This window comes from Vanacampus margaritifer, chromosome 10, assembly GCF_051991255.1.
Source record: "Vanacampus margaritifer isolate UIUO_Vmar chromosome 10, RoL_Vmar_1.0, whole genome shotgun sequence".
Taxonomy (NCBI): Eukaryota; Metazoa; Chordata; class Actinopteri; order Syngnathiformes; family Syngnathidae; genus Vanacampus; species Vanacampus margaritifer.
The window spans coordinates 20,116,511-20,132,859 of NC_135441.1; the positions used below are offsets into that span (position 1 = coordinate 20,116,511).

Here is a 16,349-nt window from a genome sequence, read left to right on the forward strand (position 1 = left end):
TCTTGAACTCCGTTCAACCTTTACATAAACATATCTGGAGGCGCCATTGAAAAACATCACACCAAGTCAATGTATTAAAAGGACGTTTATTTCTTTTTGAAGACCGAAACACGTCACAGTGCCTCAATAGTCCTTGCGACAAAAAGTCTGGGACACAAATTCACATTGTGGAGGAAGGAAGAAGTGATGCGAGGGAGGAGGAATAAGTGCCTCGAGGGAGTGATTAGCAGCCTGTTTGAGCGCCACCAGTAGCGCCTTCCTTTGTCTGCATTGCACTCCTCCCGCAAAATGTCAATGAGACCCCAACCGATGGACATTTGGTGAATTTTCTTTCTTGACTTTTTTTTCTCTTCTTCCTGTTTGAGATCAGCATCAAGTTGAATCTCTCCCCATGACAGAAGGTTTGTGTGGGACTAACGCCGCGCGAAGCAGCTCTCATGTTTCAAATGTCCACAAAATGGACCTCCCGAGTTGCTCGGGAGGTTCCCGCAGGCTCAGCACGGCGGCCTCATCGCCGGTCGGGGCGCTCCGAACATTTCCTGCGAGGCGTAGGTGATGTAGAGGAAACCGTCGAGGTCTCTGTAGTGGGAGTAGACCTCCCCCATGCTGGAGGACATGCAGGACATGCTTTTCTCGGCCACTAGCAGGAAGAGCGCCTGGGTCGATTCCAGGTCAATTTTGTTCCTGAGAGGACGGGCAGAATGAGACGCGCAAACGAGGGCGGAAGTGAAACTTTTGAGGTGAGATCATTTTACCTGAGCAGGCAGAGGAACTGACCCAAAGTGAGCTCAAAGGGAACCAGAAACTTTGTTTTGTCCAGTAGGGGGAGAGTCTTTTCACGGATGTAACGTTCCACAATAACCTAGAGGACAAAACCGTCAACAGCTGGAGGACAAGTTGAGACAAAAGACACACAGGAGAAGAAACTCACCGGCAGTTTGTTGGGGAATTTGGAGCGAATGCTGCACACTTCGTCTTTTCTTGTTTCTAGGCAGAAAAGACATTGGTTGTTAGAGATTAATTTTTGTCTTTTTTTTTTATATCCGTGTCGCTATTAGAGTTCAAATTAACTCATTCACTGCCATTGACGGCTACAGACGTCCAAAATGAATTTGAACTATTAGCTTTACATTTTTGTTAACAAGAGTATGAAAACCTAGAAAAACATCTATTGCACATTTAGAAGATATAAAATTTGTGATTAATCTTGAGTTAACTAGTGAAGTCATGTGATTTATTACGATTAAAAATTGTAATCGCCTAATGCCCCTAATAAAAATATATATATATAAAAATGAGGGGCATCAGACAGTTAATTTTTTTTTAAAATTAATCACAAATGTTATATCTGTTATAAATACACAAGAAAAAAATTCTAGGTTTTCATACTCTTAACAAAAGTGGGAAAAAATGTGAAACTAATATAGTTCAAATGAATTTTTGACGTCTATAGCCGTCAATGGCAGAGAATGAGTTAAAGACCTCATTATCAAAGATAGTCCTGTCTGATTATTAGTTAACACAAATGAAATCACTACAACAAAAAATCTAAAATCGTTTTGTTAACATTAAATAAAGGGCGCTCTAAAAAAAAAACGACAACAAACTGAAACTACATTTAATGTTAATAACACTCAAACTAGTTATAATGTAAATGCTTTTCATTTTGTCTTTTTTTTTAAATGCCATATTGCAAAAAAAAAAAACCCACACCTAATAACTAACATTAAGCATGTTCCAAAGAATAAAACAAATAAACGAATAAATAAAAAACTATTAAAACTAACAATTAAAAAAATATATACACAACTCACTATACGACTGTCTCCATTTTCCATCACTCACCCAAGCACTTCCTCTGCTTAAAGGGCATCATCATCTCCATGGATTTCTCAAAGGGCGCCATCTTGGTTGCTTGCTTGGGGTGGTTTGCCGGGACCTGCGGTGCGATCGGTGACTCGTGGCTGACGTTGACGTCCCCTCCGGTGGAAGTTACAAACCCCGACACAAGGCGGCCGTCGAGGGGGATTTATAGACCAGCGAGCGGGGAGGAGTCTGCCTCCCCCCCCCAAAAAATACAAATAAAGTGTGGTCCTCGCTAGTGGCTTCACACGTACTGGTTACCTGACTTAGCATTCTCGCAGTCATGTGGGCTGTCAGGAGGGGGGCACAAAGGCCAGGGAAAGGAATGCAAATGAGGTCAAGCCACTCATGGCAGAACTCCTGGTGACATCTTTATCATTTGATTGTCCCAGTTTGACAACTTGACCTCGGTTCGATAGCCGCTGCTTACATAACATGGGAAGTGCAAAGTGAACATTAAATCAGACTGTCAGAGAAGTAGTAGTGGCATGAGCTCCCCCTCGGACACAGAACCACAGAACTGTGAGGCACGGGTGCTAACCACTATGTCACAATGCTGTTTGTGTGGTAGCTAAAATGCAGTCATTTTACAACAAACTATTTGTTATATGGAAATTGGGATTGGTTATTTGAAAAAAAGGTAATAGTTATTGAGCACTGCTGGCACTAGGGGGCACCAGAGAACTCCAGGGAGTGCAAGACAGCATTTTCAGTAAAATGAAGAAAACAATTCTAAATGTATGACTATTTATAAACGTGACATGCAGTATCGAAATATTTACTATGAAGATGAATTATTTTAGACCCAGCTTGACAAATTCTAAACTTTCACAAAGTCTTTGCAAGTGTAACTGTTGTTAATGTGACTTTACATTCTAACACTTTTTTTCTCCAAATAAATGTGAATATAATACAGATTTAATTAATTGTAGCCATTTGTTGTAAAATCAATGAAGTCACTTTACAGCACTGGTCCCCTTTGACTCGAGATGGTCCCTGCACCACAGGTCAAAGGGCAGATTACTACATTTTGATGAAGAAGTTCGCCATCTCGTGGTCAAATGATGGTACTTGCCAATGACTAAATGTATCAAATCTTGTTTTTTCACCGGAAAAGGAATTCAGAACTTGACTTTATCGTTATTAATCAAACAACAATCAAAAGTATTGACGATGCTGGTGTCAAAATGAGGCTGTAAAATTGCTTATTATTGTCATGGGGGGCTTGTTCAGCTATATTGATTTGAATACAAATAAAAAACAATTTTTAATGTTGTAAGTGATCATCTGTATTGTTTTTATTTATTCTAAAACATTAATTCATTTTGAAATTTATGTCTGCAACACGTTACCAAAACGCTAGGACTGGGGCCAAAAAAACTGGGAAAGTTGAGAAATGCTTTAAAAAAAAAAAAAGTGTCATGATTGGTTAAAAAAAAGTGCTGCCCAATATATCAAAAAGTACTGTTATATAAAATATATCAAAATGTATTTCCCTATGCATTAAAGAAAACAGATTTTGGAGCTTGGGATTTTGTGTGTACATGTTCTCAATTGCAGTTCACGCATGTCACATCAAATAGAGTCCACTAAAAACGTCACCTAAAGACACAAAGCACCCTGACAACATAAAACAGACCCCCGTGATGAGGTCACTTGTTAAGACACACTATCTCTATGGGAATTCTCCAGGAATGCGACTTTTTTTTTTTTTATGGACTAGCCTGTACGCACCAAGTTGAACGCGACGTTATTTCCTTCTTCCCACCCGTCTATTCGAAAAAACTTGCGAGCCAATAGCAGCGCGGCAAAAACCCGTTGGCCCCGCCCCCCTCGGCGCCGCTTCCCACGTTGCGCGTGTGTTGCATTGTCTCATTTGGAAGTACTGCAGCCTGCTTGGCACCATGGCGACTCCCGCTCGTTATCCGCACAAATAAGTGGCAACGGGAGGTCACTCGTGGATCCGGTCACGGCGCATTTACTCGCTGAAATGCTCCACTATTGGGCTGAACGTACGTAACTGCGTTATAATAAGCGGCTGTTATGTTGCAATGCGATCCCTCGACCGGATGCGTTACCCGATAGGAGGACCGTCGCCGTAAGCATCCGTCAGCCCTTTGCTCGCCAACTTGGCCAGCGGCGAGAGCGACGATGGCCGCCGGCCGCCGCGGCTGCGTCAGCTCGCTCTGGTCGGGCACCGAGCGCGTCCGCATCGGGGAGCGCCTCAGGGCGACGCTGGCCGGGGTCCTGGAGCTGGAGCTGCTGCGGTGCAAACACCTCGAGATGATGGACGCGGCTCGGGAGCATCGAACCGACGCGGCCGAGCCGGAGCCGGGGCCGGCGGACGTGAGTGAAGCCCACCAGGATGCCGGGGGGAACGCTGCGACAACCCGCAGGCAACAGGTCAGTAGCACGGATCTCCAAGTAGGCATGTCGCATCACAGTGGATTAAAACGGTGGTGCTGGTAACGGTGGTAACCCTCCACCCGTCGCCTCGAACCCACCACGTTGATTGACAAAAGGCTTTCATGTCATAGATGTGAGGCTGTGTCGATCAGCACTAGCCTGGCGCAGCTTTTATTTACAGTGCGACCATTTGGAGCTGTTCCATCAGCTGCAAAGGTCACTTTGGCATATCAGACACTTCATTAGGTACACATGCACTACCTGATTTAAAAACAAGACTCACAGATTTCACAATATGGTTGTCAGAAAGGCTAGCAGGACTTGTTGGTATCAACTTATATATTATACACCGTTTATGTTGTTCATATTCATAGCCCTGTCCTATACATATTTTTTAAGATACAATGTACATTTGAGCAGTTACTTACATATGTATTATCATAATTCAATATACTGCCCACTCCAGTAATGTACAAATATCACTGCAGTGATTAATTACTTCTCTTTTTCTATTTAGTCCGTTTTGTCTATGGGAATTTTTGCTACTGTGACAATTTCATTTTCCTCACAGGATTCACAATCTCTTTTTTCATGATGGCGCAAAGATGCAGTTAGTTCTCTAACCACGCCAAGCTACCACCAAAATAAAACGTGATCATTATTATCCGCATAAAGACAAAATGAGAGTATATGGCAGGTTACCTAATTGTGACCCGTGCCCAGATCATATTATGCTCTCATTGGAAAATGTGGGTTGACATATAATCCAGAAGGACACAATGTTCCTGCCCCGAGCTGTGGCCTACAGTGATATATTGTACATTATTTGTGAACGTGAACTACATTTGCTCTAGTGAATGTATTAATGCACATTGCTTTCTTGAAATATGAAGTAGAGTGCACAGCAAAGGGGCGTGGTCACTAAAAAGTCAAGGGAAGTGAACATTCATACTAGCAAGAATGTTTTGCCACTTTAGTAAATTCTCATTAAAGTACGGCTTGATTACAACCGTTACAAAAAAGGACAGACATGTTTAGAGCACAAATGTTTTGAAAACAAGGAGAAAGGCGGACACACAAATGACTTCTCTGAGGCATCTGAGCGAGGGCATCTCGGTGGAAATGCTGCCTTTCCACACCGCCCACCCGCTAACGTCTCCTCGGTTGTCCCCTCCAAGCATTTGATGCTGCGATGCCCCGCAGAGAGGACAGGGTGGCATTACTCATCCTCACCTCAGAAAGATAGTCGGCGCCCTGCCCTCCGCCGCCCGCGTAAACAGTAATGAGGTCCAACATGTAGATGCGTGTAGATGGAACGACGTACAATTTAATGATCTCTTTACACATGGGCTCTTGCTCGAACACATTCGACTGTATGACTCACTGCTTTGGAATTATATAAGTTGTTTTTCCTAATAGAGGCTCACTGGCAAGTTGAAACTTTGTTAGTCTGCCTCTTATTAACAATTTTACTTTACAGAAGAAAATTAGGCTGAGCCGTGTCATGTTTGCGTGCACGTACTCTGCCCTGTCATACAGAGACCAGATTCTACAAAATGGTCGTTTGAGTCTGAAATGGCCTTTGTGACCCAAGTCCTTTTACCTTTATGATATTGACTATTATGTAGAGAAATGTCTTCAATATTAGTAACATCTCACTTTTTGATGGCATTTGGTTCCGACTTCCAGCTAACTCTCCATCCATCAGATTTAAACAGTAATGACATTTTACTCTTACTTTTAGTGTGTACAAGAGAATTTACCTATCGTGTGAAAACACCTTTTAACTCATTCACTGCCATTGACGGTTATAGACGTCACAAATTCATTTGAACTATTTCTATTAGTTTTAACTTTTTTTCACTTTTGTTAAGAGTATGAAGACCTAGAATGTTTTTAATTGTACATTTAGAACAGATCTAAAATTAGTGATTAATCATGAGTTAACTAGTGAAGTCATGCGATTAAAAAATATAATCGCCTGACTCAAGATTAATCACAATTTTTTATATCTGTTCTAAATGTACAGTATTTTTTTTTCTAGGTTTTAATACTCTTAACAAAAGCGGAAACATTTTTAAACTATTAGAAATAGTTCAAATTAATTGTTGACGTCTGTATCCGTCAATGGCAGTGAATGAGTTAAAAAAAATATACTCAGAAATTCTCAGTACATTTTGCAAGGAGAGATTTTGACTAAACTTTACTAGTTTATTTAAAAATAATAATAAAGTTAGTCAAGGGTTGAGGAACAAACCCACAACTTCAGGTTGGGAGACAGTTTGAGACGAAATAGACTATAGAGTAAAATGTACTCTACAGAATTTAGTGTAGACCAATGATTATAAAAACTTAAGAAGTCAATGATTTTAATTTTATAGTTTTCATCATGTTGCTTGAAATGTGATCACCTTTTCTGCTTACTAATGCCAAAACAAGCAAGCACGGATTAAGGCCATACGGGGTCAAATGTAGAAGCAAATAAACATTCTATTTGAAATGAATATTTATCCAATTGATGCATAAAACTCTATAATAGACTTCTTGAACCAAATCAAACGTGTTCACAAAATTCACAATGTCACTTTGCCGTAAATACAGTTGACGGAAAATAACGCTTTTTACTATTTAGGAAATGTTATTGGTGTGCAACATGGCATGATTTATCTTTCATTTAATTTCAAGGAGCATGTCAAAGAAAGATGGATGCACTTGCCGTGTGTGTTTGTGCACACTCTTGAAAATGAGGTTGAGTGTCGGGAAGCATCACCTTACATGGATCCATTAGTCCGACTTGCGGATTGAGACGGGCCTTTGTCTCCCGCTTGTTGCCTCAGGAGCTGAAACACAATAAAAGAAGTCGTCCACCTGATTGAATGTTTTTTGCAGAGGCACGACGTGGGCGTATGTTTAACATTCAAAAATGAATAATGCACGAACAATAAATAGTGCTCGACAAGACACGTCCCCACACTGTTCGGCTGCATGCCGTCTACCGATGTGTGTTGTTTCTCATTGTTCCCGTGCTCACATGAAAGAATATCAGATTACATCGCTGGCTCACAACAGCACCCTCCACCACCCACACTTACGCTCCCATGATTCGATCATGCACCGACTGCGCCTTTATGCAACATTATATGCGCAATGAAGATGGTCAAGACAGATCCAGGTTTTATGCATGCAAGGGGACACGTGTGCGGAATCTCGAAATAGAAATTAGAGTGAAAAGTGCAGTTTGAGTGAGACGCTCGCTGCTCGTGTGTGGGAGGAGAAAGCGAGAGGAGTTTAGCGCTGCGCTTGGTCGGGGGCAGCAGGCTGAGAGGATATTATGGGAGCCGGTAGGGAGAGGGGGGATTATTTGTCAAGGGGAGTTAGAGGAGAGTGGTGGTAACGGGTGGTGGTGAGGTCATCTGAGATGCCCTTCTCCCTTGCCCCAGCAACCGCTTGCCCCCCCTCCTTTTACATCCCTTCCTTTAATCACTCAATGAGTCACTCCAGTCGCCCCCCCCCCCCCCACTGCTTTCCTGATCTCCAAGGTGACAGGTGGAGACGGACAGCAGTTTGAATCTGAAGCCCTTTCCTCATACCCAGATCTTTTCATCCTCTTCATCCCCCCTTCTCTTCTGCTCCTCGGTCTTTGTTACGTCATCTGTCTTCTGCCATTATCTCCTCAATACCCCCCCCCCCCCCCCCTCCTGTCTCCTGTCATCACAGCAGTGAGTCACTACCTGTATTGTTTACTTGATCAGTAGAGCTCACAGGCTTTCTCTTGCCTCATGCAGAGATTGGTTGTGGGGTGGGTAGGGGGGGGATTTGGAGAATAATTGAAGGGTGGGGGCGGGGGGGGGGGGGGGGGGGGTTGGTGGTTGTTGGGGGTTACTCCATGCCCTTGCTAATCTAGGAAATGGATGCACTTTGCTGACATGGAGTGATTGTCAGTCCTGTTGCAAGGGGATGAAGCCTCGTTTGCGAAATGTGTGTTCAAGGAGTGATGTCGTCAGAGCAAACACCGAAAATGATGTCATTTGTCTTTCGTTTTGATAGTGTGTTCAGTCACGCGATCACTCAGCCAACACCTGTTTTGTACTGTTTTCATTTCAGGCTCCCTCCCCCTCTGACACAATAGGCCTGTCAAGTCAGAGTAACCCAGACAACTCCTGCAGTAACTCTGGCGATGGGACGGTACATTCTTCACTGGGCGGGGGGAGTAACTCCCGCTGGTCCACTCTGTCGTGGGACGCCCCGTCTGACCTGCTGTCCCCACCCACGCCCGACCCCAGTGGCGCCGTCCACCTGGATAGTGATTCGAGACCAAGCTCAGGTAAAAAGACATGCCAACAGAAGTGTGCGAATGTCTTGTGTAAGACGTCGTTCTAAACATTAACAGGCCTTTTTTTTCCTTCTACTTTTGTTTACTTGCACTTTGTGTGACTCACTCAACTTTTCAACCTTTCCTGGCAAACATTCCTCTCACAAGTTGGAGTTGTTCACAACTCTTGCACTGCCTCAAAAGGTCTACATTTGAAGATACCTTCACACTTGTACTGACCTTGTTTTAATTCTGAGGAGTCCAGTTAGGTGGATCCAAACTAGATGTGTTGCTTGTCATTTATGACCGTATTAACTCCCCATCGCCAACATTATCTTCATGCTACGTATTGCACATGCCTGATGTTTTTCTTTGAAGGTTTCTATTCAGTGAGTGGGAGCTCTCTGTCAGACTCATGCTACTCAGTGTCCAGTGATGCTGCCCAGGGAGGACTGGTACAGGCGAATAGACCCTTAAAGCTTTGGGAACAGGTCCCTGGGTCAGTGGGCAACACTGACACCTTATGGTCAGACTGTGTGGTGCAACAACCAGGACTGCACGATCAACGCAAGGATTCTGAGTCAACCCAGGAGCAGTTAATGTCAGGTGAGATGCAGATTATAGTGGAAAATGAAACGTAGTTGAGAGTTATTGTAATAAAATGTTCTTTTGTTCTACAGTCTCAAGTGACCCAGAAGTGTCTGGTCTTGGCTTTCTGTCTGACCTCTGCCCAGGCCTCAACCACTCATTGATTTCTTCGCTTCTAAAGCTTGACCGTGTGTCACCGTTCTCCGTCTTCTCCCACGCACAACAACCCCAGTTGGACCCGTGCTACTGCGAAGACCTCATATCCCGTAGGACAAAAGAGGTTTACCCGTATCCAAGTCCACTGCATGCCGTTGCCCTCCAGAGTCCCCTTTTTACCTCTCAGACCCAAGCACGGTCTCCTTCTCCAGATCCTGAAGGGAACCAAGCGGATGAGCCAACAAAAACCATCAGTGGCACAAGTCTCCCTCTCCAACGTCAGAATGCCATAAACCCAGCATCTTTGACCAAGCTGGAGCAGTACATCTCCCGGCTAGCTCATCAATACCACCATCGGATAAACCTCTCCATCCCTGATCTTGCGCATTTTCCGGTCACACACAGAGGCCTTAGCACGCCTGGTAAAAGTCATGGTTCCACCCAGTCTCTGTCTGCCTTTGAAAGCCGCAGTACACCTTCCACGCTGCCGGGGGGCAGTGTTACACCGTGTAAATCACTACTGGGTAACTCCGCTAGAGTGAGTCTCAGTGCTACTGGGAAAAAAGCCATTAGGAATTCGATCAATCTGGGTAGCCTTCCCTCTGCGACCGGAGAGGATTTGAACATCAACTTGCATCTCAACCTTAACTTGAACCTTGCTCCTGGTTTAAACTCCAACAAGGGAATTGTTGAGAAAACCCAAAATGTTAATCTGGGGGATGACTCTGCAGGTTCAGGTGCTGCAGTGCCGACACAACCCTCGTCAACCCCTGGCCCAGCGCTTCGAGCACGGCCTCGAATTTCTACATGTCCTACTTCCCTGAACCACCGCAGTTCCCTGGAGGTCACTACGGGTCCTGCAGCCTCTTCTGGATTTGGATCAGCAGCCTTCTCCCGCTCTTTGGACTGGAGTGCTGGACCGCCACCAGAGGCTGGTACCTCACTGTTTGGCAACAGTTTTGGATCAGCTACGGTATCCCAGCGCAGCAGCTTGATACAGGAGTCCAGCTCCAGTCCCAAGCTGATTGAGGACTCCCCCATGGTGGGGGAAATCTCCCGTGTCTCTGGCTTGTCGAGGGCCGTTGTGGTCGGGCTGATGGAGCAAGGGGTAGAACTGGACATTGACAGCTTCCAGGCGGAAGCAGCCAGTGAGTTGAAGAAGCATAAAGGTCTCCTGACAACCCACAAAGAGCTACCACATGACTACATAAAACTGAAAGACCTAAACCCTCAGAAACCAATCCAGCTCTCTCTCAGCGTCACCCATTCTCCGCAGTCCCAGTCCAGTCTCACCCCTCCCCTCTCACACTCAAACAGCCCGATCCACCCTTACCAGTCCATCCATGCGCCTTCTCCGGTCTACTCCTCACACAGCAAATACCAACAGATCCCTTCCTCGTCAGACCTGCCCTCGTCCACAGCCTCGTCTCCTACCTCCCGCCCCATGCAAAGAGCCCACTCTCCTCCACGTCCTCTCCAACCCTCTCCGATGGGAGCTACCCCGCTTTCAGTTTTCCGAAGAGATGCCCCTTTCCAGTGTTCGCTGCCCCGTGTCAGCACCAACACGTCCCCCGTGGAGTATAGTGGCATCCATCCAAGGAGTGGGTCCCTCCGACACAGCGGGGGAGGACACGGGTCTGGCGGGGGATGGAATAGGGCGGAGGGGGACGGGCTCTACAGAGGCAAGCATGCGTCTCACACGCTGATCAGGGCAGCGACTGTGAGCAGCTACACCAAGAGGGAGAACTATGGCTCTGCTTGGTATGAGGATGAGGAGACCCGATCACGGAGCAAGACCTCCAACAAACTTAGCAGAGCCTTTGAGGGGCGCCTATGGGGAAAGAACACTCCAAGCGAGCGGGAGGAGATTGATAGGGCGGAGTATGGCTACGGGTGGACAAGGAACATAGGCGGAAGCTGGAGGGGGGGACAGAGACGGGTGAAGGCAGCGTCCGGCGCCTATGACAAGTGGCCAAAGGTAGAACGCTCGCCTATTTTCTCAAAGAACGGCGGGGAGGAGGGCGGAGAGAAGCGGAGCTCAAGTGTCAGGATGTCCAGGAGGGCTTTGTTTAGGAGCGAGTCTCAGGGCTTGCTGGTGCCTTGCAACCAAGACGAGCCCACAAGACAGTCAAATTGGGTTTCCTCATTCGATGTGGGGCAAAGCGCCAGCTGTGCGGGCAGGGACGAGGGTGACATAATGCTGAGCGCAAACGACGACAAGCACCTCTCATCCACCGCGAGCCTCTTCAACCTCTCCTGCTCTCAGAGCTTCGAGAGCAGCTGTCACTCACTCTCTCCTCTTTCCTCTCCCTCTTTTTCTCCATCTCCACCGCCCAGACTGCCGCTCCAACGTTCTCGATCCCTGAGGGACTTGGGAAGGCGAGTTTTTGGCTCCATGAGATCGTTAAGTCTCAAACAGAAACCATCAAAAAAGTGACTTTTCAGCTGCTTGGTGTGTTTATGTTGTAACATTTGAACAAAGTATTGTTTTAGGACTGGAGATACTCAATACATGTTCTGCGAACAACCACACATTAGCTGGTGAGTTCCTCTCAGGCACATGATTGATCCATAAAATGTATTACTCCCAAAGGGTCTTCTTGCAGCCTTAATAGAGGGCTGGGGAACACAATGACTGCACTGCATCTCTTATTTAAAGAGTGCAAAAAGTCTACAAGAATGAATGTGAGCTGATGATGCAAAGCCCCATATAAACATATTGTGTGTGTTTCTGTGAAGTCTAGTACAGTATAGCACTAATCTGGGTAAAAGTAGCTACAGTGATTGTAAAAAGACAGTGAACATACTCATATCATCAGCAACTTGAATGCTGTAAAACTTATAAGAATGAATTTATTCATATACATTCTTCTGCATGCTGCTTTGTGACATGTTCAGTGATGAGATATTGTGAGATTTTTTTTTTTTTTTTTTTACTATTGGTAATCTTGCCTCTGAAGTACAATCATACTGGCCAAAATGTTGACCAAAACCAAACTTTTTTTTTTTCTTTCTTGAATGTGCTCAGGATTTTTGAAAGAATTGTTGAGTGAGACTAAGTGCAACTTCTCAATGAATAAAATAAACCTGAAACTAAACACCCACTGTGTCATAAATACAGCACAAACTAGGGATGCACGATAACTTTTGTTTTCACCAATACCAATAACTTCCTGCTTCTCCAAATTAATATTGACAACCGATAATTGATATTATTGTATACTCCAAACACAGGGATGCACATAAAAAAAATTGCTGTGGTTCTCAAATCAGCACCAGAAGTCTGTCCAGTCTCAACCTTTGAAAAGTAATCTGTTAGCTGGAGACAAGTCGACTACAACAATGATTAAGGGAACATGCGGCCATGTGCTGAAAGGCTTTTATTTTGAAGTTGGACTTTGCAGTGCGTTGTTGGCGTATTGCCGTATGAACAGTGTGTTATGGCTGGCTTGACTTGCCTATCTGTCGGTGCAAACAAAATAAAGGGTCACACCCAAGGTAGAAAAAAAATTCCTCAACCATTTTTCTAATCCAAGTACCCAAATTTAAAATGCATTAGTTTAACTACCGGCAAGTCAAACCCACAGATGGCCATGACATGTTTATGTACTACATCATGCAGCAGACCAATGTTGGTGTATTTGAAGCATCCTTTGTTTTCGGCGCAGTTTTCTTGATATCAGACCAATGAACGTGACGTGACTCCCCCCCCAATATTAGTCCAATAGTTGTCGTGCATCCATAGTACAAACCCATACATCAGATTCTAGAAACTAGAATTTATGAAACAAAACAATCTGGTTGAAAATGCACAGTTGATAGTCTCTTTGCTTCCAGAGTTAGCTCTGTGAGCATGTTTGATCTTCTGAGTTCAAGAAGCGCTCCCACTGTTGCTAAGGAACACCATTTCTTGTCTCAATCCTCCATCTAAAACCTCATTTTTTTGTCAAATGTCTGAACACTTTTTCTCTTTCAATATCATGACTATATCTGTCCAAAATTGTGATTTCTAGTGTACAATTACTGCTGTCCCTCACTCACCTTAGAAACAAATAAGACATCAGTGGTTCAGGCTTTCATTTCAGAACGTTCTTTAGTTGGTTTCCCCATCTGCTCAGCTTGAACAATGTCTCTGTTCTCGGATGAGGCATCATTAGGAAAAGTGAAGTACCTGCGTCAGTCTGGTTAATCTATTCTCCAGAGCTACTCTTTGTGCTGGAGGCAAACATGCCTTGGTACATGGCTTTTTCCTGGACTAACTCATGGCTCAGCTTCTCCTTGACCCTCTGCAGGTACCTCCTGACGTTGACGTCTGTGACAAAGAAAAGGTCCAAGAGTTCCGCAAATCACTAACTTCCTGTCACTTAGCAGCGGTTCATTTAGCAGTGGCTGATCACGTCATTTACACCTCAGTACTGTTGCATATGCCCTAAAGCTAATAATAAACTACAGAAGAACAACATTAAACAAATTTACCATCAGGCTGTATCATGCAGGCTTGTGTCAGGTACTGCTTGGCTGTCTGTGCATCTCCCAGCTCTAGTGTGGCCACGCCAGCTCTGTACAGCGCTTTGGCATCACCTGGTCGCTGCTCCAACACTCGCAGGCTGTACTCACGGACACGAGAGTAGTCCACGCTCGCTTTCTGCAGCAAACATGCTGTAAAAGACAAACATTGGCTGTTCATACACTCACATTTGATTACATACTATATTAGGGGTGTGTTAAAATAAACATGATTTGAAATCCAGTTACACTTGCACTCTTGTCATGTATTAATATACCAGCTAAATTGTTGAAGCAGTCCACTTGTGTGTTTCTCAAGAATGTCTCTTGTTCAGATGTGAGAGGTGGCCTCTCAGGACCAAATCCTTTTAAAGTCAACTGCACTTTAGAGTCGAGGCTTCGAAGGATCAAAAGAGCACGGTGATAACGGCCAACGGCGGCGCGGATATTCTTTTCCCGATAGAAAGCGTTCCCTTCAGTCTTCATTTGCCCCGCTTCTTCCAGCAAAGCCCAGACTGGTTTTAAAGCAGGAGGAGATGATGCTGCTGCTGCTGCTGCTCCTTCGTCGTCGTCAATCTGCATTTCTGAAGCAGAGTTGGTATGCTGAAATAAAATAACATGCTTGTTGTCATCTTAAGAAAAACACAATTATATGATATTCAAGTCTCAACAAAACAAGAACTAGTGGTTCAAGCCTAATGATAACAAGAATAAAGACATGAATAATTTTTTTTGTTACTTATATTTTGCAGTTTCCATTTCAAATACTGAACATCTCCAAATTAATTAAAACATCACATTATACTTAAGAACCATTCGATTTTAAATGTGCACATTGACAAATCTTATTTGCCACATTTGAGAGCATTTCGAAGTCTAGTATTCTTAAAAAAATATTGTATCTAAGAGGAAACTGGCATTTAAGTCGAGCACTTTACAGCACTGTTCCAGAACGTCACAGGTGTATCTAATTTATACGTCAAATAGTTGCTTGAGTCAAACATTGGGAAAAAAACAAGGAACTACAATAACATATTGTTAAACGACACTGCCGATAGACAACAGACATCATTAAATCCCCATAAAAGAGCCCCGGGTAAATCATAATTCAAATACACTCGTATACAACATGACGATAACAGCTAAGCTAACCATGCTAGCCAGAAGACACACGACCTCACACACAATGTTCGGGAACTACAAATACCCTCAGGCTGTTTGTACATGTACGTGCTTTAAAGAGTTATGTTTCAAGCCGGCTTGAAAATGCTCACCTAAATTTTTAAAAAGCGAGTTGACAGCTAGTTTGAAAAGCTGTCATACAAACGCCGCTGCACGCATTCTTCTTTGTTTTGTCATCAGGTGAAAGTCTCGGCTCCACGCCTGCTACTGACACCTAAAGGCCACACGTGGAATTGCAGGTTTATTAAAAATAATTATATAAAATAAAAATAAAAATAAAACAATAATATTCAACATACAGTGCTTTATTCCGTAAAGAAAAAATAAAACATAAGTGGCAAACGTTCTAATCACAACTGATTGGCAAATGAAGCTTTGGTTATAGTGACCTCTGGTGGCAAAAAGCAAGAATGCAGTGGATTTAAATGATCTTTGTTTTGCAATCTGAAAATGAATTCAAAGAAAAATGTTCAAAAATATGATATATGATCGTAGTGATGTCAGCTGAATAGGGGTTCATCAGCAGGAAGGGGATGCATGTCCACTGCAAAAAGTTCGATTTTTTAAACACAAATGTATGTACAGTCATAACGACATGAGACACTTACCATTCCAACAAATATGAGGGTTATCTGAACAATATCTGTGTAGACGACAGAAATTAGCCCCCCCAGCAATGTTTAGATGATGGATACTGTAGCCGAAATCCAAATACAATGTGCGTATGATAAATCCAGGATCACGCGCATTGATGCACCTAAAAGAGACAGCATGTATTCACGACAGCAGAGTTATGTTTTCATGTTAAGGACATAGTCATAATTTGGTTGTGAACAACATCAGAAGAACTTTAAAAAAAATTTTGGGAGACATTTTTTACTGTGTATAAATTGGTAAATATGTGGACAAAGAGAAACACTGTACTGTCAGAGAATGTCAAACAACAACTTACCCAAGCCCATGAGCGTTGACGGCACCCAGACTACATCAGTCATCATCATTGCAACAAAAAAACCCTCCACTGTTTCCCGTTCCATATTTGCCACGAAACGGATCAATCACTGTCACATATTTTCTGTCTCTCATTGGCTTGGCGAGTAAAAGCCCTCCTTCGGTCACACAAAATTTGTATCATTTTTTAATGACACAACATGCTCTGGAATTATTTTGAGATTGTGTTGCAATGCAAACAATGTACATTTCTGAGAGGGAAAAAATAACAATACAATCAAATTAATTGGCAAAGGAAATGAAGAGCTGATTGTAATTGGCATGACAGCCCAGGCTAGGCCCAAGTCTGGAGTGTACAGTAAACTCAGTCAGTCACTCAATCCAA

At 43.8% G+C, this 16,349-nt stretch overlaps 3 protein-coding genes across 7 annotated transcripts; 1 reads left to right on the top strand and 2 right to left on the bottom strand.

The window, feature by feature from the left end:
* Nucleotides 1-72: 72 nt before the first annotated feature.
* Nucleotides 73-1,986, bottom strand: map1lc3cl (microtubule-associated protein 1 light chain 3 gamma, like). Its single transcript, XM_077577375.1, has 4 exons — nucleotides 1,846-1,986; nucleotides 932-987; nucleotides 756-862; nucleotides 73-684 (listed from the first exon to the last, which is right to left on the bottom strand). Exons 1-4 carry the CDS (start codon nucleotides 1,904-1,906, stop codon nucleotides 495-497), a joined length of 414 nt encoding a protein of 137 aa, XP_077433501.1. The 5' UTR covers nucleotides 1,907-1,986; the 3' UTR covers nucleotides 73-494.
* A 1,752-nt stretch (nucleotides 1,987-3,738) lies between these two features.
* On the bottom strand, nucleotides 3,739-15,205 carry ttc9c (tetratricopeptide repeat domain 9C). 5 transcript variants are annotated; one of them, XM_077577370.1, is made up of 6 exons: nucleotides 15,106-15,205; nucleotides 14,110-14,434; nucleotides 13,802-13,984; nucleotides 13,557-13,637; nucleotides 13,367-13,457; nucleotides 3,739-7,109 (listed from the first exon to the last, which is right to left on the bottom strand). In XM_077577370.1, the coding sequence occupies exons 2-5, from the start codon at nucleotides 14,411-14,413 to the stop codon at nucleotides 13,402-13,404; spliced, it is 624 nt and encodes a 207-aa protein (XP_077433496.1). In that variant the 5' UTR covers nucleotides 14,414-14,434; nucleotides 15,106-15,205; the 3' UTR covers nucleotides 3,739-7,109; nucleotides 13,367-13,401. The 5 variants fall into 5 exon arrangements, with proteins under 5 accessions (XP_077433496.1, XP_077433499.1, XP_077433500.1 ...); XM_077577373.1 differs by lacking the exon at nucleotides 13,367-13,457 and having other exon boundaries at nucleotides 13,497-13,637; XM_077577371.1 differs by lacking the exon at nucleotides 3,739-7,109 and having other exon boundaries at nucleotides 12,691-13,457.
* On the top strand, nucleotides 4,015-12,423 carry LOC144058814 (uncharacterized). Its single transcript, XM_077577369.1, has 4 exons — nucleotides 4,015-4,266; nucleotides 8,374-8,593; nucleotides 8,960-9,187; nucleotides 9,262-12,423. The coding sequence occupies exons 1-4, from the start codon at nucleotides 4,015-4,017 to the stop codon at nucleotides 11,760-11,762; spliced, it is 3,201 nt and encodes a 1,066-aa protein (XP_077433495.1). The 3' UTR covers nucleotides 11,763-12,423.
* Nucleotides 15,206-16,349: the final 1,144 nt, after the last annotated feature.